This window comes from Osmerus mordax, chromosome 3, assembly GCF_038355195.1.
Source record: "Osmerus mordax isolate fOsmMor3 chromosome 3, fOsmMor3.pri, whole genome shotgun sequence".
Lineage (NCBI taxonomy): Eukaryota > Metazoa > Chordata > Actinopteri > Osmeriformes > Osmeridae > Osmerus > Osmerus mordax.
In genome coordinates this window covers 23318531-23339110 of record NC_090052.1, presented here as the reverse complement: position 1 = coordinate 23339110, position 20580 = coordinate 23318531, and the positions used below count along the sequence as shown (strand labels likewise).

Sequence of the window (20580 nt, the reverse complement as noted above, 5' to 3'; positions counted from 1 at the left end):
TTACATGTATTCATTTAGCAGACGCTTTTATCCAAAGCGACTTCCAAGAGAGAGCTTTACAGAAGTGCATAGGTCAATGATCATAACACCGAGATAGCCCCAAAAACATTGCGGGTAGACAAAACATGAAGCATACATTGTGAAAAACCAAATAAGTGCCAATGGGAAGAATCATAAGAGCATGCAGTTAAACAAGTTGCAATTAAACAACATGAACCTCAAAAGTGCAAGAGTGTACCTGTAAAAAAGCAAGCAACAATAATATTTATTTATACAATTTATTTGACAGGGACAATGCAGATAAACATAGCTGTAGAGCAAAGTTTGCAGCCGATGTAATGCACATAGAGATTATAGCAAGTGCTAATTTTCAACTCCCGTCCCTGGATGAGCCTTTCTACAATAACACACAATAAAAACAATATACAATTTAAAAAATCCAAAATAAAAAAGTACAAAAGTTCAAACATTTTAAATGGGTACAGTTTGTTATTTTTTTCAGCCATGCCTTACAGTTTTTTTCAAATGCTTACACACATTTTTTTTTACTTGTCCTCTCTTTTTCAAAACTTAACACACAAATCCAACAACTGCACACACAGAATGCAAAATGCTTCACTTTTCTTGCAAAATGAAGCACAGCAATCAAAATATCACAAACACGTCTCAAAAGCACACATTTGTCTCATGTTGCAAACACTTTTGCCATTATATTACATTTTTGGATATATCATATACACACAGTTATTCAAAACCTAAAGCTCTTCTTTCATGAGCTCCTTTGTACATTTCTGTTCAAGATTGAAAGTAAATGGCAGAGATTATGAAAAATTCATGGTAAACACGAAAACAAGATTGAAACCAAACATATGTTTTTACTATAAGCATTTGTGGTTGTGAATACAGTATTACACAATACAAAAGAAAGAGTTTAGTAGGACAGAAACCAAACCTAATTTTGAAAAAGGTGATTATGGAATGGTGTGTCTGTGTGTGCCATGAACTGTAGCATACAGAAATATATAATAATTTCTACAATATTGTCAGAATGTCTTCTTACAGTCACTGTACTGTTGCACGGTATGATACAGTAATCCACCAAACTGTGACCAATCAAGAAGTGCACTACAGTCAATGGATGCATGGGTGCTAAAATATATGTTTGCGTATAGTATACCGTGTGTTGTGCTGAAACAGCTATTATTTGTACATTAGAACATGTGTACATTACAGTATATTGTTACATACCTGTTATCTTTTCTACAGTAAAGGTTCAAATTATACCCACCACTGTAAATCAACTCAAATTAGGCTATTTATAGGCCTATTCTAAAGCCATGATTGGTTGGTGTTGAGTAAAGCAATGAGTGTTTGCACATTTGAGGAGTTAGTGTAAGGTACTGATGAATTAGTGTGGCATTTTGATTGGTTGTGTTTTAAAAAGGAAATCAAGATGCTTCCCGTTAGAATTTTGTGTGTTACCTGGAGAATTGTGTGTTATGTTTTGCAAAAAGTGTTTTATGAAATTGAAAACGGAGTCAAAGGCCCAAAATGTGCGTATGGTTTTGCAGATTTGAGGTGTGGTTCTGGTGTTTGAGTGTCAGGTTTCAGAAATTGTGTGAAAAGTAAGGAATTTGTGTGTAAGCATCAAACTCAGAAATGTTCTTAATCTCTGTGGGCAGTGAGTTCCACAGTTTACAAGCCCTGAAAGAAAAGGCTGATGTGCCAAAAGATGTTCTGCGCTGTGGGATTTTACAGTTTTGGTTTAGGGAGCCTCTTCACAGAGAGTAAAATAAGTTAAATCAGTTACAACTAACCAACAAGTCCCTCAATAAGAGTCATTGTGTTCCTGGAGGAAACTAACATCAGGTCCAGCAAATAATTCCCAAGTACCGTTGTACTCCCGGAACAAGTGCGTCTTGAGCCTTTTAGTTCAGACATGAATGTTACATTTACTTTTAGTCATTTAGCAGACGCTCTTATCCAGAGTGACTTACAGTAAGTACAGGGACATTCCCCCGAGGCAAGTAGGGTGAAGTGCCTTGCCCAAGGACACAACGTAATTTTGGCGCAGCCGGGAATCCAAACGGCAACCTTCTGATTAATAGCCCAATTCCCTTACCGCTCAGCCATCTGACCCCCTACTGATATATTACCCCCTGAAATGTTACTTTAATAAAGTTATAGAAACAATATCATGACTTCTGTCTTGTATGTAGTTGAACCCCATCCTGTGCTTTGGCAGTTGTGAGACAAGACTTCATAAAAATGATTATTCTTTCAGTAAAGTTACTTTAGACATAAAGACTAAAGAAGAGAGAGATAAAACACAGACCCCAGATTTCATCTGAGGAAACTATAATAACTATTCGAGATTTAAAAAAAATATTATTATGATTATAATTAATTAATTAATTAATGAGCTCATAGTAAAACAAGAAAAGGTGCATAAAATAGGTTTACTGTTGAACCCTGAAAACACTAGTGAACTCCCTCTCAAAGCAATCCCTTAATTTGAATCCAACATCACAGATCCTTTTATCATTCTGAAAAATGGAAGAAGACAAGAAATTCAACTGATGTTAAAGGCGACCTCTGTACAAAACCAGAAGAATTTCTTTGAGTAAATCTCATGCCTGTAACACTAGAGGTTCTTTGTAGAGTAAGGGCCAATCCCAATACTCCCCCTTACCCCTTCCCCTTCCCCCTAGCCCTTAGTTTACCCCTTCCCCTTAGTTTACCCCTAGCCCTCGAAACTGAGGGGTAAGGGCTACATATCCCTAAGAAATGGGACGCCACTTGGTTACGGGTACGTCATCTAGCACGTATCGATATCTCCAAAGAAAGTAGTGTTATGCACTGATATCAAACAAAATTCGCTGCTAATGGAGTTTACTTAAAACTGTAAACATGCTAGTGAGAGAAATGTGGGACTGTTGTGCAAATCAGCACTGTAACATTAGCGTAGCAAACTAGCGATTTTTAGAAACGTTTCAATTAGGAAAATGGTTGCAAATATATGTGCAGGACTGTGTATAGCACAAAACAAGACATCATAATTTTTTTATCAATTAATTAAGCCGAAAATATTACATTTATCGGACTCTCTGGATGATCTGGCCGCCATTGTTGCCGGTCGTGCAGTATTCACATAGCCCTAGGTTTCAAGTAAGCTCCCGATCTTACTTGGTTTTAAGGGGTGTATACCCCTTTGTCTTAGCCCTACCCCTAGCTCAAAAAGAGTATTGGGACACCACTAGCTCTCACGTGAACGCGTAAAAGTAAGGGGTAAGGGGGAGTATTGGGATTGGCCTTTAATTTCATGGTCCTTGACAGTGGATCCTGATAATCTCACCTTGTTGAAAGTGGCACAGTTGTCAAAGATGAGCAGAAGGTCCATCATGAAGTGTTGAACTGTCTGGTACTGTTCCTGCTGGAGTTTCTCCTTCACCTTGTCCAGCCACATGGGAGTCCTGACCACACGCCTGTAGCCCTCAATCTGACAGAGACACAAACATCCTCAATATCACAACCCACACAGGGGGATCACTAACAAACGTTAGTGTATACAGAATACAGTATAGTCTACTGTATTAGGGTTAGGGTTAGGGTTATTCTCTCCTCCCTCCCTCACATAAACAAACCTTAAGGCAGGAATCTGTAGCAAAGACCCGCTCCTCGTCTGCATGGTACATATACATGAGGAGATACTGGCATTCCTGTCAGGGAGACACACCTCTGCTTTACACTCCATCTACACAGGGACAGGCAGGCAGGCAGGCAGGCAGGCAGGCAGGCGGGCAGGCAGGCAGGTGGGCAGACAGACAGACAGACAGGCGGACAGACAGACAGACAGACAGACAGACAGACAGGCAGGCAGGCAGGCAGGCAGACAGGCAGGCAGGCAGGCAGGCAGGCTCACCAGCAGGTGTTTTGAGACAGTGCAGGACTGGGCTTCTTGGAAGGTTTTTTGTCCTGGGTAGAGCCACTTCCGGCTGGCTTGATAAATACAGAATGTACAGTCCCACTTCAAGTCGTCACTGTACAAACCACACAAACCACACAAATGGTTCAGGAGGCAAGTAGGCAAATCGACTCAACTGTACAAACACACATTTCTTTTTCTTTCTCTAGTTCCTTCTCCTCACTTCACTAAGGTGTCGTCCAGTCTGGGCAGGTGACAGTCCTGGTGAAAGGATCGAGGACACTTCTCACACAGAACCAGGTCACCATCTCCTCGGCAGATGAAGCAGTCATCATCACTGCTCTGTTCCTTCTGACACAGTGAAGGAGGGGGTCAGATGGCTGAGTGGTTAGGGAGTCGGGCTATTAATCATAAGGTTGTTGGTTCGATTCCTGGCCGTGCCAAATGACGTTGTGTCCTTGGGCAAGGCACTTCAACCTACTTGCGTCGGGGAGAATGTCCCTGTACTTACTTTAAGTCGCTCTGGATAAGAGTGTCTGCTAAATGACTAAATGTAAATGTAAGGAGAGGAGTCATGACATCACAGGCCTCCTGACATCATTATCTAAGCTACAGGAGGGCTCACAGGGACGACTGCAGTCATGTGATTGGCTGAGAGCAGGCAGCTCCATGTTTTCTGGGGGCTGGGTGATAAGGAGTCAGACTCACCAGGTCTTCAGGGTCTGAGCTGCAGAGCCTGCACACACACCGGGTATGGATGGTCAAACTCCCCTCCTAAAGAAGACAAAATAGCAATAAAATGCCTCTCCTAAGTTTCTCTTTCTTTTCTATTTCTCTCTCTCGGTCTCTCTCTCTCTGTCTGTCTCTGTCTGTCTGTCTCTCTCTCTCTGTCTCTCTCTCTGTCTCTCTCTGTGTGTCTGTCTCTACCTCTATGAGGGAGCAGAGAGGTCTCCCATCACACTGGATGTCTCTTCTCCAGTCGTCTGAGGCGCTTGACCCCGCCCTAAGGAACTCCACGGGGGTCATCCAGCTGTGCTCCGTACGGATGCTCTTCCCAAAAGTCCCTGGGACACACACACAGGGAGGGGTGAGGAGAGACAGGGAGGGGTGGGGAGAGACAGGGAGGGGTGAGGAGAGACAGGGAGGGGTGAGGAGAGACAGGGAGGGGTGAGGAGAGACAAGGAGGGAGGGGTGGGGAGAGACAGGGAGGGGTGAGGAGAGACAGGGAGGGGTGAGGAGAGACAGGGAGGGGTGAGGAGAGACAGGGAGGGGTGAGGAGAGACAGGGAGGGGTGAGGAGAGACAGGGAGGGGTGAGGAGAGACAGGGAGGGGTGAGGAAAGATGGGCAGGGGTGGTGAGACACAAAGAAAGAGCCCAATAGTTTCCTGGATGTAAACAAACACCAAACACACACCTGATGCAAAACGGTACTTATGTAAGACTCCACTGATGATCCCACAGGTCACTTGGAAGTTTGGTGGCTTAATCATTGATCCAGCATCGCTAGCAGGCCTGCTTCCGTCCTCATCACTCTCTTCTTCTCTCTCTTCTACTATCTCTTCTTCTCTCTCTTCCTCCAACGACTCAGACACTAAATTAAAGATCACAGGAAAGAGAAGGTAGTGTTGGAAGGCAGGACCTTGGGTATAATATTAGTTTTTGATATTGTAAACATGTATTCACTGTCTCTGACATCACATGAATGGGTTGCATACAAACCATTAACGCAGCTGTCTGATTGGTTTTTTGGAACCAGTGACGTCTTGGTCTAGATGGGGAGAACAGGAAGCAGACACATGTGGCACAAGTCAGCATGATACAACCAATTAGCAGACAGATTTACCAAAGTATGTTGGTTGCTGGAGGCTAATAAGAATAAAAAAGTTATACCATTGTTTTGCTCTGAATGGATTTCTTAGGAACCTGGTAGTTGATAATAAGAAGGATTGTCATTAGTTACGTTAAACAATTATTCCTATGTTATTACACAAATGTTTCACTGAGGTCAGTATTGAAGTAAATCCAGCTTTGGATGAAGGGTTCTCCCTAGTTTGGTTCTTCCTAATAAACTTTAAACAACAAACTTCCTTGTTCTTTTCCCCATTAGTGTAACTTAATACTTACATATTTGAGTATATAAGTGTCAATTTAATACAGTGAAGCATATTGATGTGCATAGCATATGTCCCTTCTACAGCTTATTAGTTAATAAGGCTATAGGTAGATTCATTTACATTTACATTTAGTCATTTAGCAGACGCTCTTATCCAGAGCGACTTACAGTAAGTACAGGGACATTCCCCCGAGGCAAGTAGGGTGAAGTGCCTTGCCCAAGGACACAACATCAGTTGGCATGACCGGGAATCGAACTGGCAACCTTCGGATTACTAGCCCGCTTCCCTCACCGCTCAGCCACCTGACTCCCCACAGATTCAGTTGCATATGTTGCATATATCTCACACCTTTGGATTGAGGTTCTTGTTTCTGGTAAAGCCTAGGGATGTCAGGTGACCTTGCTGAGGGGGAAGTCATGAGAGAGGCAGGGAAAGGTAGACCATGTTGATATTGTTAAAATAGAATAAGCGAACCAACAACATATACTGTTGCACTACATACATACTAGAATTAGATATTGTACACACATCCTCAGCAAGTCATAACTCTGAATAGATTTATATTAATGACATTTCCCTTAATTCTGGTCACCTCACCTTTATCAGTTTCCCCAGAGAGGTACCCTGACATCGTATAGACTGTTTCCAGTTCCTCCAGCTCTTCTTTCCTGCTAACTCCTCAAAGCCAGAGGGGGTGAACCACTTGTCCTGGACCACAATACACTTCTCCCCTAAATGAGGAAACATAAAACATAACAACCAGAACACAGACAGCCTCATTATCACCCATGGAACATTGTGAAAATGTGTTGATTCTTCTAAAATAAGTTAATCAACTCCAACTCTATTCACTAAATCTATATTTTACATTTGACATTGTATTAATTTAGCAGAAAGTGATGTATAAATAGTGCATTTAGAAAGTATGGTAGAAGATCAAGGATCAGAAGTGCACAGATCTACAGTATCCTGGTGGTCAGAGTCAAGAAACGCTCTGATTCACCAGCCACATGGACAAGAAACCACATCTCAGCTAGCAGGCATGGCACACAAAAATAATACAATAACATCTCAATTCCAGTCAACCAAAATCAAGGATTTATCACGAATGCAAAATCAAGCACTAAATCTAAGATGGTCAACCCTTTAAAACAAGATGTGTGTCCAAGCTTCCCTCTCACCCCTGGCCAGCTTGTCCCTGATGAGTAGCCCCTCCTGAGCCCCACAGGTAACAGGCAGCTGGGTCTTGTAGAGAGGCTTGGTCCAGATGGTTCTGTCCTGGCTCTTTGAGGGGAGCTCTGAGAAAGCAAACAGTCAAGACAGGAATGACTCATGCTTAATATTTCAGGGCTACTATTTATTTGGGTTGTTTTTTGGGGGCGGGGGGGAATTCCAGTTTGTGACATTGCTTGTTAAAAAGGCTATTCAAATTAAAGGTTAGTTGACTTGATTTAATTTGAGTTTTTCTGGTTTTGAATGCTCAGGTAGAATTGAACTTGAACATAAACACCATAAGTTTTGAGTTCAACCTGAACCTTAGAGGCCTGTTCAGCCAGACTGAAGCCTGGGACTCACCACAGCTTGGCTTCTGGACTTTCTTCCTCTTGTGTGGGCTGTGCAGGGAGGACGGACCAGCCTGCTCCTCATCCAGACTCACACCTCTTGTCTTATCTTTCTTCTCCATCGTTTCCTCCCTTCTTCGCTTCTTCTCTTGTTCTGGAGATGTCACTGTCTTCTTCTGTTGTTCTGGAGATGTCACTGTTTTCTTCTGTTGTTCTGGAGATGTTCCTGTCTTCTCTTGTTCTGGAGATGTCACTGTCTTCTTCTCTTGTTCTGGAGATGTCACTGTCTTCTTCTCTTGTTCTGGAGCTGACATTGTTGTCTTTTCCTGCTCCTTTTCTGCTTCCTCTACTTTCTCAGGCAGTTGTTCTGTAAAGGACCCTACATTAAGAGATTTTTTTAAATAATTAGTTGAATAATGTAATAAAGCCATAATACAACAACTTTGTAGTCTAGGATTTCTCAATAACATGGTACATTACTGAATACATTGATCTCAATAGGCTGTCTCTGAAAGTGCCTTGTAAAACTGACAACATTGCAACTTGACCCGATGATGTAACAGCAGCATTGCTGGGGATGAACTGACCGTCCATCAGGCTGCTGCGCAGCTGCCGCAGAGTGGCATACTGCAAAAGGAGATGATCCTTGAACACACACTTCCAGAACAGCTTGATGTGCTGTGGTCTCCTCCTCTCCAGCCAGTCCAGCAGCTCGTACACCCTCTTCTGTTTCAGATGTGCACTCTTCATCTTGATCACTTTCTGTACACGAAACGTATGGATAACATCTTATTAGCATAGCCTGGTAGATTGTAAAAATGTGCGTCTAAGGTTAAGCATATAAACACAAGAAGTATGCAAAGCCATTTTCATCAACACGGCTGACAGGTGGCCTACACTGGAATTCTTTGGTCCTGCCCTTTTGACAATCCCTAGATGCCTGTAATGTAAAATCATAATCTAACAGGGGCGATTCTAGGATCAGACCTTTAGGGGGGCTCAGCCCCCAATGAGAATGTGACATGGTTACAGTGCCTTGCAAAAGTGTTAAACCCCCTTGCTAATAAATCACTAATTTCACTGGATAACAATTAATATATTCATTTATTATTATGCAAAATATTGAATGAATGAAAAAACAAAAGAAATCCCTTTCTTCATGAACTACCAGCATCAAATGAAACGATAATGATGTGTCAACAATAAATAAACTGCAAATATGGACTTTTCGACAGGTCTTCAAACGCCTTTGTAAGCAGAGATTTGTTAAAACGTTTGTTAACCGAGACCGTGGGTCAATAATACTAGTATATAAGAAACATTGTTTTAACAATGGCTCAACTCACCCAAAAACGTACCTACTTCTTCTTGTTAAAGGTGCAAGTGTAAAGTCACTTTACACACTGTCGCTTTCAGCTACTGGTTGCACTATCAGCAATATTGCACTATTGCACTAACTGTACCCCACTTGGTTAGTATACAGTTAGGTCCATAAGTATTTGGACATTGACACAATTTTCATCATTTTGGCTCTGTATACCACCACAATGGATTTGAAATGAAACAATCAAGATGTGCTTTAAGTGCAGACTTTCAGCTTTAATTTCAGGGTATTTACATCCAAATCAGGTGAACGGTGTAGAAATTACAACACATTTTATATGTGGCCCCCCCCTTTTTAAGGGACCAAAAGTAATTGGACAATTGGACAATCAGCTGTTCCATGGCCAGGTGTATGTTATTCTCTCATAAAGGGAGTTCGTTATTTCATTGACAAGGAGCAGATAAAAGGTCTAGAGTTCATTTCAAGTACGGTATTTGTGTTTGGAATCTGTTGCTGTCAACTCCCAATATGAAGTCCAAAGAGCTGTCACAATCAGTGAAGCAAGCCATCGTTAGGCTGTAAAATCAAAACAAACCTATCAGAGAGATAGCAAAAACATTAGGTGTGGCCAAATCAACTGTTTGGTACATTCTTAAAAAGAAAGAACGCACTGGTGAGCTCAGCAACACCAAAAGACCCGGAAGACCACGGAAAACAACTGTGGTGGATGACAGAAGAATTCTTTCCCTGGTGAAGAAAAACCCCTTGACAACAGTTGGCCAGATCAAGAACACTCTCCAGGAGGTAGGCGTATCTGTGTCAAAGTCAACAATTAAGCGAAGACTTCACCAGAGTAAATACAGAGGGTTCACCACAAGAAGTAAAACATTGGTGAGTCTCAAAAACAGGAAGACCAGATTAGAGTTTGCCAAAAAACATCCAAAAGAGCCTGTACAGTTCTGGAACAACATCCTATGGACAGATGAGACCAAGATCAACTTGTACCAGAATGATGGGAAGAGAAGAGTATGGAGAAGGGAAGGAACTGCTCATGATCCAAAGCATACCACCTCATCAGTGAAGCATGGTGGAGGTAGTGTTATGGCGTGGGCATGTATGGCTGCCAATGGACCTGGTTCCCTTGTATTTATCGATGATGTGACTGCTGACAAAAGCAGTAGGATGAATTCTGAAGTGTTTCGGGCAATATTATCTGCTCAGATTCAGCCAAATTCTTCAGAACTCATAGGACGGCGCTTCACAGTGCAGATGGACAATGACCCGAAGCATACTGCGAAAGCAACCAAAGAGTTTTTTAAGGCAAAGAAGTGGAATGTTCTGCAATGGCCAAGTCAATCACCTGACCTAAATCCAATTGAGCATGCATTTCACTTGCTAAAGACAAAACTGAAGGGAAAATGCCCCAAGAACAAGCAGGAACTGAAGACAGTCGCAGTAGAGGCCTGGCAGAGCATCACCAGGGACGAAACCCAGCGTCTGGTGATGTCTATGGGTTCCAGACTTCAGGCTGTCATTGACTGCAAAGGATTTGCAACCAAGTATTAAAAGTGACAATTAGATTTATGATTATGTTAGTTTGTCCAATTATTTTTGGTCCCTTAAAAAGGGGGGGGGGCACATATAAAATGTGTTGTAATTCCTACACCGTTCACCTGATTTGGATGTAAATACCCTGAAATTAAAGCTGAAAGTCTGCACTTAAAGCACATCTTGATTGTTTCATTTCAAATCCATTGTGGTGGTATACAGAGCCAAAATGCTGAAAATTGTGTCAATGTCCAAATACTTATGGACCTAACTGTACGTAGGTCTATAAGGTTAGTATAGGTCATTATGAGTATTAGATGAGTACTTATATGTTTGTTATGCCAGGTTGCTTTGCGTTGTCTTGTCCCAAGAATTTCAGTGCCCAGTCTGACCTTGTGTTGTTCAGTGCACCTGACAACAAAATACTTGAAACTTGCATGGCGGCACTGGATATTAAACCTGTTTAAAACCCTTTGAACCTGTAATGCTTGTCATTTGTCACTAACAGACACATTTGCAAACCCTTACATTAGAGCGCTAAAACTTATTTAAGATAATAATAATTCAATTTTTTAATTTTGTATTATTATTATTTGAGATCAAATTTAGGTGTGCTTGAGCACCCCTAAAAAGAGCCTAAAATCGCCATTGTAATCTAATCAAATACAAAATAGGACAGTATGTCCTAACCTCTGAGCGACTATATTTAGGCCTATCAACAATTTTAGGCCTATTTATCAAAGATTTGGACTAATTTAATAATACAGAATAATTAATCTAATAACTGACAATAACTCAAGATAAGAAAAACAGTTTTATGACTTGGAGTGCAGCGGGTCTTCTGAGTGGTTTCAGTTACAGTAAGATGCTGCAGACTCAATCATCGATGATATTGGGCTCAATTGTGAAGATGCGATAGTTGGCAACACTAGCGTAAAATTTAAGCAGCACATAAGTCTCTTACCTTATACATATTCTCCGGTAGCAAATTGTGATCGCGGAGTTGGTTTAAAAAGATATGCGGCGGCTCCATGAGCGACATTTTGGTTTTATTGAGGTGGAGACATTCTTTCAATTGTTCCTCAGTGACAAAATCCAAAGGGTCCATTGTCGACGCTAAGAGTGCTCTAACCGCGTAAATATTGTTCAAATGCCTTCATATAGGATCACATTTATCCGAGACTCTCACGTAAAGATTGTGATCAACCTGTTATGTCCGTTCATACACAAAACAACCCTCAACCATTTTCAAACGCAAGAAACCCGCGTAAAAACCTCTCTTTTTCTGTTTTAAAAACACGGAAATGGGGTTTTGTGTATCATATTTCAAATGGCATTGGAAAGTGAAAGTAAACGACTGGAGTTTATTGTGATATGGGTGTGGCTGCAGAGGGCGTGACGGTAAGGCCCATATAGGTGAATATAATTGGGTGTGAGCTTGTAGGGTCACATCCGTACTTGGGTTGCACGCCGGAAGCATTGTTTGTCATGTAACTTTGAGTTTTTAACATGTCTTAAAAAAGCTGATCGTCATCTTATCGGCTTTCTATGTTTTGGGTATGTGTTGCCTATAATTAATTCTGTATGGTTGCTATGTGCTGTGTTGTTGCCTTGTCGTATGTGGAATTGTTTGTGTTTCCTGGAGCAGAAAAACTATTTTGTTAAATACCCGATCTACTGCTACTGAATACACCCAATTATATTGGCACAAGCCTTAGGTGTGGCCTTACCGTCACACCCTCTGCAACCACACCCCCCTCACATTAGCACACACCAGTCAAGCTAGACTGGCGCCACTTACTGGACAATTGTGAAATTCAGTGGGTCACAAAATTAGGCCATTTTGTCAATCAGGTAACATCAATTAGATGTGTTAAAGGTGCTGTAAAGCAAATTGCATGATTTGCTTCTCAGTACATTATATACATGTGAAATTTGTTGCTGAAAGCAAGTGCAAAGTGCGAAAACTTAAGAAAGAGGTGGATTGATTTTGTGAAGAGCCACGCTGATGGAGAGTTTCGCATCATCCCCAACAGCCACCTCTGCTTGCCCATTTCATTGCTAGTTGTTGCTGTTGTTGCTTCAAAAATTGAGAGAAAAAACATACGTTCTGTTGCAGACTGAGAAGAACGTAGTTTGTTGTCAGGTTGGTCGATGTCCTGCTCAGAACTTGGTTCTGGTGGTGCAAACATATAGGGCTGAACAAGGTCTATTTCATTGCTGGAAGCGCTCATTGTCCGGCTTGCCGTAGCGTCCATTATCCGGGTCGTAGGTGCTTGAGAGAAGCGGCGCCTTCCAGCGAGGGGGTGGAGCTTCAGCTCCTTCACGAGACACGCCCCCCCAGTATCAAGCAGAGAAGACTGCTGATTTTCTCATGATTTCAAAGCCTAATTTAACATACTTGTTTTTTTTCATTCGAATTTGGATGGGTAGATAACAACACATTCTTCTGTGGTGTGATGAACTGAAAACTCATTTTCAGTTCTGCTTTACAGCAACTTTAAGGACGGTGCAGACGGCTTGTAATTAGGTCACTCAGAATCAGAATCAGAATGGGATTTATTCGCCATGAAAGTTTGCACAGACAAGGAATTTGCTTTGGCAGGAAGGTGCATACAATAAACATATACCTAAAATTTAAATATGTGGACTATCTATACTAAGGGTACATAAACTAGCAGTACTAAGTGGGATTAGAATAGAATTAAATATACAATAAAATAAAATATAAGTTGACACTCTAATCCTCATGTCATTTTATTAGTGTTTGTTTTGTCATGACTTCAAGAACAACATATGCCTTGTACAATGTTATACAATGGTACCCCTATCCCATTCCTATACATAACAGGACAATATTATAAACATGAATAGGTCAATTAAAAAAAATTATAAGTGCTTTTTTAACAGACGTGGTCTTGCAAGCTCCGTCAGAGGTTTCGGGCAAATCGTCCCGCACTGGGTTAGAACCTGCCACCTCTGGCTTCCCAAGCGCCACCACTACCAACTACGCCAACAAAAAGCTAGCAATTTGCTGACGCGGGTGGCCTGTTACATACCTGAGGAGCGAGTTTCACCGATACACACCGGCTACACTTTACACAAGACAGGCAGACATAACAGACATTTCCCAGACAAATCAGTGGAAATAACACTATTCCTCCAATCAAATCAAATATGACTTGTTTTGACATTAAATTAAGTATAAAAGGGCTTTACAAAACACTGTAAATCTCAACCTATCAAAAGCACACAATCAGATAGAGAACATGGAAACACTGTTGACTATTATCTATATAATTTTATCTATTATAATATATAAATGATCTCAAGGAAAAGTTGGAAAAGAAGACAAAATTATCAGAAATAATTCAGCGAGTAATGCTCCAGAGATGACCCCACATCAGTGTGCCTGCACTGCACCAGTCCAGACTGTGGCAAGACTAGGTAAGAGGTTAGAGAACCATGAAAAGGTTTAATGTTGAACTCTGAAAACACTTTTGAACTCCTTCTCAAACAAACCTCTGAGATTCACTCCCATCTCACGAAATACTGCGTTATCCTGCAAAATAAAAAATGAATTCAATATTCACATACACAAAAGACACCTTGGGTGTTATACTGCACTACACTAGAGGTTCTGTGTAGAGTAAAGCTCCTGGTCCTTGACAGTGGATCCTGATAATCTCACCTTGTTGAAAGTGGCACAGTTGTCAAAGATGAGCAGAAGGTCCATCATGAAGTGTTGAACTGTCTGGTACTGTTCCTGCTGGAGTTTCTCCTTCACCTTGTCCAGCCACATGGGAGTCCTGACCACACGCCTGTAGCCCTCAATCTGACAGAGACACAAACATCCTCAATATCACAACCCACACAGGGGGATCACTATACTGTATCCAGAATACAGTATAGTCTACTGTATTCTCTCCTCCCTCCCTCACATAAACAAACCTTAAGGCAGGAATCTGTAGCAAAGACCCGCTCCTCGTCTGCATGGTACATATACATGAGGAGATACTGGCATTCCTGTCAGGGAGACACACCTCTGCTTTACACTCCATCTACACAGGGACAGGCAGGCAGGCAGGCAGGCAGGCAGGCGGGCAGGCAGGCAGGTGGGCAGACAGACAGACAGACAGGCAGGCAGGCAGGCAGGCAGGCAGGCAGGCAGACAGGCAGGCAGGTGGGCAGGCAGGCAGGCTTATAGACAGACAGGCAGCAGATGTAGCTCACCAGTAGGTGTGTGTAGACAGACAGGCAGCAGATGTAGCTCACCAGTAGGTGTGTGTAGACAGACAGGCAGCAGATGTAGCTCACCAGTAGGTGTGTGTAGACAGACAGGCAGCAGATGTAGCTCACCAGTAGGTGTGTGTAGACGGGGCAGGAATGAGCTTCTCGCAGGGTTTTTCCTTCTGGGTAGCGCCAGTCTTTGCTGGTCTGGTACACACAGACTGTACACACCCACTCACAATCGCTACTGCAGAAATACACAAACCACACATGGCTAGGACAAGTGGATCATGTGGCTCTACTGTAATGTACCAATACATCGTAATTATCTCTCTCTCTCTCTCCTTACCTCAGTAAGGTGTCGTCCAGTCTGGGCAGGTGACAGTCCTGGTGAAAGGATCGAGGACACGTGTCACACATCACCAGGTTACCAACGCCTCGGCAGATGAAGCAGTCATCATCACTGCTCTGTTCCTCCTGACACAGTGAAGGAGAGGAGTCATGACATCACAGGCCTCCTGACATCATTATCTAAGCTACAGGAGGGCTCACAGGGACGACTGCAGTCATGTGCCATGTTTTCTGGGGGCTGGGTGATAAGGAGTCAGACTCACCAGGTCTTCAGGGTCTGAGCTGCAGAGCCTGCACACACACCGGGTATGGATGGTCAAACTCCCCTCCTAAAGAAGACAAAATAGCAATAAAATGCCTCTCCTCTAAGTCTCTCTTTTTCTCTCTCTCTCTCTCTCTCTCTCTCTCTCTCACTGTGTCTGTCTCTACCTCTATGAGGGAGCAGAGAGGTCTCCCATCACACTGGATGTCTCTTCTCCAGTCATCTGAGGAGCTTGACCCCACCCTAAGGAACTCCACAGGGGTCATCCAGCTGTGCTCCGTACGGATGCTCTTCCCACACGTCCCTGGGACACACACACAGGGAGGGGTGAGGAGAGACAGGGAGGGGTGGGGAGAGACAGGGAGGGGTGAGGAGAGACAGGGAGGGGTGGGGAGAGACAGGGAGGGGTGAGGAGAGACAGGGAGGGGTGAGGAGAGACAGGGAGGAGTGGGGAGAGACAGGGAGGGGTGAGGAGAGACAGGGAGGGGTGAGGAGAGACAGGGAGGGGTGGGGAGAGACAGGGAGGGGTGAGGAGAGACAGGGAGGGGTGAGGAGAGACAGGGAGGGGTGGGGAGAGACAGGGAGGGGTGAGGAGAGACAGGGAGGGGTGGGGAGAGACAGGGAGGGGTGAGGAGAGACAGGGAGGGGTGGGGAGAGACAGGGAGAGGTGAGGAGAGACAGGGAGGGGTGAGGAGAGACAGGGAGGGGTGAGGAGAGACAGGGAGGGGTGGGGAGAGACAGGGGGGGGTGGGGAGAGACAGGGAGGGGTGGGGAGAGATGGGCAGGGGTGAGGAGAGACAGGGAGGGAAGAAAGAGCCCAATAGTTTCCTGGATGTAAACAAACACCAAACACACACCTGATGCAAAACGGTACTTATGTAAGACTCCACTGATGATCCCACAAGTCACTTTGAAGTCTTTAGGTTGACCACCATCACGGCTGCCCTCTTCAGAGTCGGACTCTCCTGTCTCTCTCTCCTCCTCCTCAGATTCAGATTCTGAGTAAAGAGCAGACAAAGATGGAAGACAGGATCTTTAGCATGATACTAGTTTTTGGGGGCATCATCAACCTTTATATGACATGAATGTTTAGTTTGTCTGTTGTGGATGCTGGCGGTGTGGGGGGGGTTTCCTGCCCTGCATGTTTTAGATCGTTTCTGTCCTCGAGTCACTCCCACAATACATGCTCAAATTTAAGAGAATAAGTCGACTTCTTCAATATAGGTTCAATTCTGGTGTTAATGGGAGGTTTTATGATGGAATTAAGTATCTTTACCAAGCACCTGTTGGACATGTCCAGGTTAATAACACAACTGGATGGTTTTCACAACTATTTGGTTGAAATCAGATTCATTGTGTGCAACCATTTTGGTCACAGTCTTAAGGCCTGAACTGTTTCTTTTCTATGACATCCCATTCATGTTTTCCATACAAACCAGTAATGGAGGTCTTGGAGTGGCTTCTGGGAAACAGAGTTCTCTTAATCTAGAGGGGGATGCCAAGAAGAAGACAGGGTGTGACAGAGGTCAGTCATGTGACAGAGGTCAGTCATGTGACAGAAGTCAGTCATGTGACAGAGGTCAGTCATGTGACAGAGGTCAGTCATGTGACCTCTGTGACAGAGGTCAGTCACACCAAACACACAAGCACAATTTCAGTAGTTCTTAGATGTATCAATTTGTTGCAGAATATGCAGAGCTGCAGAACACGCAGAGCTGCAGAACACGCAGAGGTGCAGAACACGCAGAGCTGGAGAACATACAGAGCTGCAGAACATGAAGAGCTGCAGAACATACAGAGCTGCAGAACATACAGAGCTGCAGAACATGCAGAGCTGCAGAACATACAGAGTTGCAGAACATGAAGAGCTGCAGAACATACAGAGCTGCAGAACATGCAGAGCTGCAGAACATGCAGAGCTGCAGAACATACAGAGCTGCAGAACATGCAGAGCTGCAGAACATACAGAACATGCAGAGCTGCAGAACATAGAGCTGCAGAACATACAGAACATGCAGAGCTGCAGAACATGCAGAGCTGCAGAACATGCAGAGCTGCAGATGAACCAGTTTGCTGTGTGGATGGTGTCACACCTTTGGACTGTGGCTCCTGTTTCTGGTCATGCCTGGAGATGTCAGGTGACCTTCCTGAGGGGGAAGTTATGAAGAGAGGCAAAAAGAGGGAGAACATTTCAGACACTCTCCAACTGAATAATACCACAAGCCCTCAGAAACACAGACTACTCATTCATACCCCTTTTCCACCAACGCGTTTTGGGTGCTACCTACCGGCTCCGAACCAGGGAAAGTGGTTCGCAAGTAGCACCGCATCGGAGCTGAGCCAGAGTGGGAACCAAGTAAGAACCGCTTGCGTCGGGGGCGGGGTTACCGTGACCAACAAGACAAACAGAATCCTTTGACTGCCATTGCTGTACGTTTTTACAATTCCTGTTTCAGCTAAACGGTACGTGTAAATCAGCATCTGAATTAAAATGTGATGAGAAGTGGGCAGTGTAGTTGCTGAAAATTTGCTTATTTTATTGATGAAACGGCTAATTTGTAAAGTTTGGCATGGCAGTGCAGACACTAGTTGCTGCATTTTATTATAATCCTATCAAATGAGTGAAATGACAAACACAAATTAACCGGCTCTAGCACCAGCTGCAAACTAGCTCCCGGTTCACTTTGGTGGAAAGGGGGTATCAGTGGAACAGATTGGTTCTGGTCACCTCACCTGTATCAGTTTGTCCAGAGGGGTGCCACCACATCGTATAGACCCTTTCCAGTTCCTACAGCTCTTCATTCCCCCGAACTCCTCAAAGCCAGCGGGGGTGAACCACTTGTCCTTGACTATGATGCACTTCTCTCCTGGAGGAGCGCCACGCAAGTCAAACCAGACAAACACCGGACAATGACGCCCGAGTCACTGTCAACGTTCTTTGCTTACAAACCAGGCTAATCACTGAATTTGAATTTACATTGTACATTCAATTCATTTCGTACACACTCTTATCCAAGGCAAAGTACAAATAGAGCATATTCAAAGTAGAGCAGAAGATCAAGGATCAGAAGGGCAGATTTCATAACACTTCTCTCAGTATGTGGGTGGTCGATGAAGCAACACACTGTTTGTTCATCCGGTCCCGCTCACCTTTGGCCAGCTTGGCTCTGTACAGCATACCCTCCTTGTCCCCACATGTGACCGGCACCTGCGTCCGATACAGCTCACACACAGAGAGAGGGCCACCTCATCAAGAACACACACAGAGAGAGGGCCACCTCATCAAAAAGCACAATTAAAAACATTTTACCCTATCGTTGGGGTTAAAGAGGATTCAGGGAATACACATTCAAATGCATTCAGCCAGACTGAAGCCTGGGACTCACCAAAGCTTGGCTTCTGGACTTTCTTCCTCTTGTGTGGGCTGTGCAGGGAGGACGGCCCAGCCCTCTCCTCATCCAGACTCACACCTCTTCTTGTCTTCTTTTTCTTTATCTTGTCTCCGTCCTCAGGAGCTTTCTTCTTCTCTATCCCCTGCTCCACCTTTTCTGGTAGTTCTTCAGAGAATGTAAACGACCCTACATGAACAGACGCTGGGTTAAACACACGTGCGACACACATGATTAAAAGTAAAAATAATTCTGGTTATTTGATAGGTCTAATAGTATTTCTCAATAACATGATACATTGTTGAATGCATTGTCCTCAAAATCTGCCTATTAAGGTAAAGACTGACAACATTGCAACTTGACGCGATGATGTAACAGCAGCATTGCTGGGGATGAACTGACCGTCCATCAGGCTGCTGCGTAGCTGCCGCAGAGTGGCATACTGCAAAAGGAGATGATCCTTGAACACACACTTCCAGAACAGCTTGATGTGCTGTGGTCTCCTCCTCTCCAGCCAGTCCAGCAGCTCATACACACTCTTCTGCCTCTGAGTTTTACTCTTCGTCCGGATCACTTTCTGTAAACAAGGTTGATATATTATTATAAACATATATTATTGCCTATTGCCTGTTATGACAACTGAGGTAAGGACGTTTTAAAGAGTTAAAGGCAGGGTAGGTAATGTTGTTGAGAAACACTTTTTTACATATTTGCTGAAAATAAACTTCACATCATAATAGCAAACAAATACATATAAAGGCTTGACAGTAAAATGAAATTAGACCGATGTGTGGGCGTCGCAGGACTGTAATAAACACCACTAATCATACCGGCACTAATGATTGGACGACATTGGATCGAATGCAACGATTGGACGGGCCACTTGTCTACCTACCTCCCGGCACTATTCAAGCCCGAATGTGTTTTGGAGGAGTGGCTTTGAAGTGAGGGTGGGATATTTAGGTTTGTATCCTTTCAAACTCGTTTTCTAAACGATCTTGCCTTTAACACCACAAACACTTTTTTGAGTTGGAAAATGGCTAATCTTGATTTCGACAATTCTTTGCAAATCTATTTGCCTATATGGGATTATTTTGTGGTAGGCTTAAATACGTGGTAAATGTGTGACCCAAGTGGCTTTTCGTAGTACTATCAGAAGTTAGGGTTTGTGATATTTGTCTTTGTTCATGCATTACCTTTAACGTTTGAGGAAGCCCCAAAATAAATATTCATAAAAAATCAGCCACTCAAAACCTTTGATCTTAAAACATGAGGCGCGGCCAAGGCCTATTTCAACAACCTCTCTGCCTCGGATTGTTCGACAGACCTGATTTCCGTCTCACCTCGTACATATCAGTCGGTAGTAGATTGTAGTCGTTAAGCTGGTTTAAAAAGAGACGTGGATCTTCGATAACTGACAGTTCCGTTTTCCTGCAGTGGAGGAACTGCAGAAGTTGCTCATCTTCTAGAAAATCTGTCGGATCCATCGTCTATACAAACCGCATAAATGCTTATCCCAATATATTTGAAGCAAAGGGCACGTTTGTAGCTAAGCGCATTAATGCATTATACCACCGTAAACTCGTTACAGTAGAATTATAATCTAGTGGATTGTCAAGTGCAATTACTACAGCTAAAACATAAACAATTTTCAAGCGCTAAAGAGTCCCGCGCAATGGCACCCACTGTTCCTCCCCAGACTGTTCCGTCTCAGTCAAATGACGTTTGGAAAGTGAAAGCAAGTAGGCTTCTGGTCAGTGAACATTGCGGGGCGCCGCTTACTGGGTTATAGTACTTGAGGGTAAAACCAACATAGATGGCTTAACAGTTTACTGTCTTTCAACCCCATAATCCAGATTTGGTCACTTTGAACAT

General features: G+C 43.5%; 2 protein-coding genes across 2 annotated transcripts; both read right to left on the bottom strand.

Annotated features, from left to right (window-relative positions):
• Positions 1-50: 50 nt before the first annotated feature.
• Positions 51-11784, bottom strand: LOC136941167 (nuclear body protein SP140-like protein). The gene is made up of 13 exons (XM_067233592.1): positions 11438-11784; positions 8189-8363; positions 7867-7980; positions 7615-7779; positions 7221-7337; positions 6637-6770; positions 6388-6441; positions 5816-5848; positions 4149-4276; positions 3923-4040; positions 3645-3719; positions 3356-3499; positions 51-2546 (listed from the first exon to the last, which is right to left on the bottom strand). Exons 1-13 carry the CDS (start codon positions 11579-11581, stop codon positions 2460-2462), a joined length of 1488 nt encoding a protein of 495 aa, XP_067089693.1. The 5' UTR covers positions 11582-11784; the 3' UTR covers positions 51-2459.
• A 1259-nt stretch (positions 11785-13043) lies between these two features.
• LOC136941310 (nuclear body protein SP140-like protein) lies at positions 13044-20391 on the bottom strand. Its single transcript, XM_067233790.1, has 15 exons — positions 20049-20391; positions 19108-19282; positions 18703-18894; positions 18467-18562; positions 18050-18183; positions 17410-17463; positions 16753-16801; positions 16174-16314; positions 15484-15620; positions 15318-15383; positions 15053-15180; positions 14833-14950; positions 14425-14499; positions 14165-14308; positions 13044-14035 (listed from the first exon to the last, which is right to left on the bottom strand). The coding sequence occupies exons 1-15, from the start codon at positions 20190-20192 to the stop codon at positions 13949-13951; spliced, it is 1740 nt and encodes a 579-aa protein (XP_067089891.1). The 5' UTR covers positions 20193-20391; the 3' UTR covers positions 13044-13948.
• Between the last annotated feature and the right edge of the window lie 189 nt (positions 20392-20580).

Coding starts and splice junctions, on each gene's coding strand:
- LOC136941310 (XM_067233790.1), bottom strand. CDS start 20,192: ATGGATCCGACAGATTTTCTAGAAGATGAGCAACTTCTGCAGTTCCTC. Junction 18,563..18,702: donor AGTCCAGAAGCCAAGCTTTG/GTGAGTCCCAGG, acceptor GTTCTTGATGAG/GTGGCCCTCTCTCTGTGTGT. Junction 15,621..16,173: donor TAAGTACCGTTTTGCATCAG/GTGTGTGTTTGG, acceptor TGTGTGTCCCAG/GGACGTGTGGGAAGAGCATC.
- LOC136941167 (XM_067233592.1), bottom strand. CDS start 11,581: ATGGACCCTTTGGATTTTGTCACTGAGGAACAATTGAAAGAATGTCTC. Junction 6,442..6,636: donor CTCTGGGGAAACTGATAAAG/GTGAGGTGACCA, acceptor CTTCCCCCTCAG/CAAGGTCACCTGACATCCCT. Junction 3,500..3,644: donor CTACAGATTCCTGCCTTAAG/GTTTGTTTATGT, acceptor TGTCTCTGTCAG/ATTGAGGGCTACAGGCGTGT.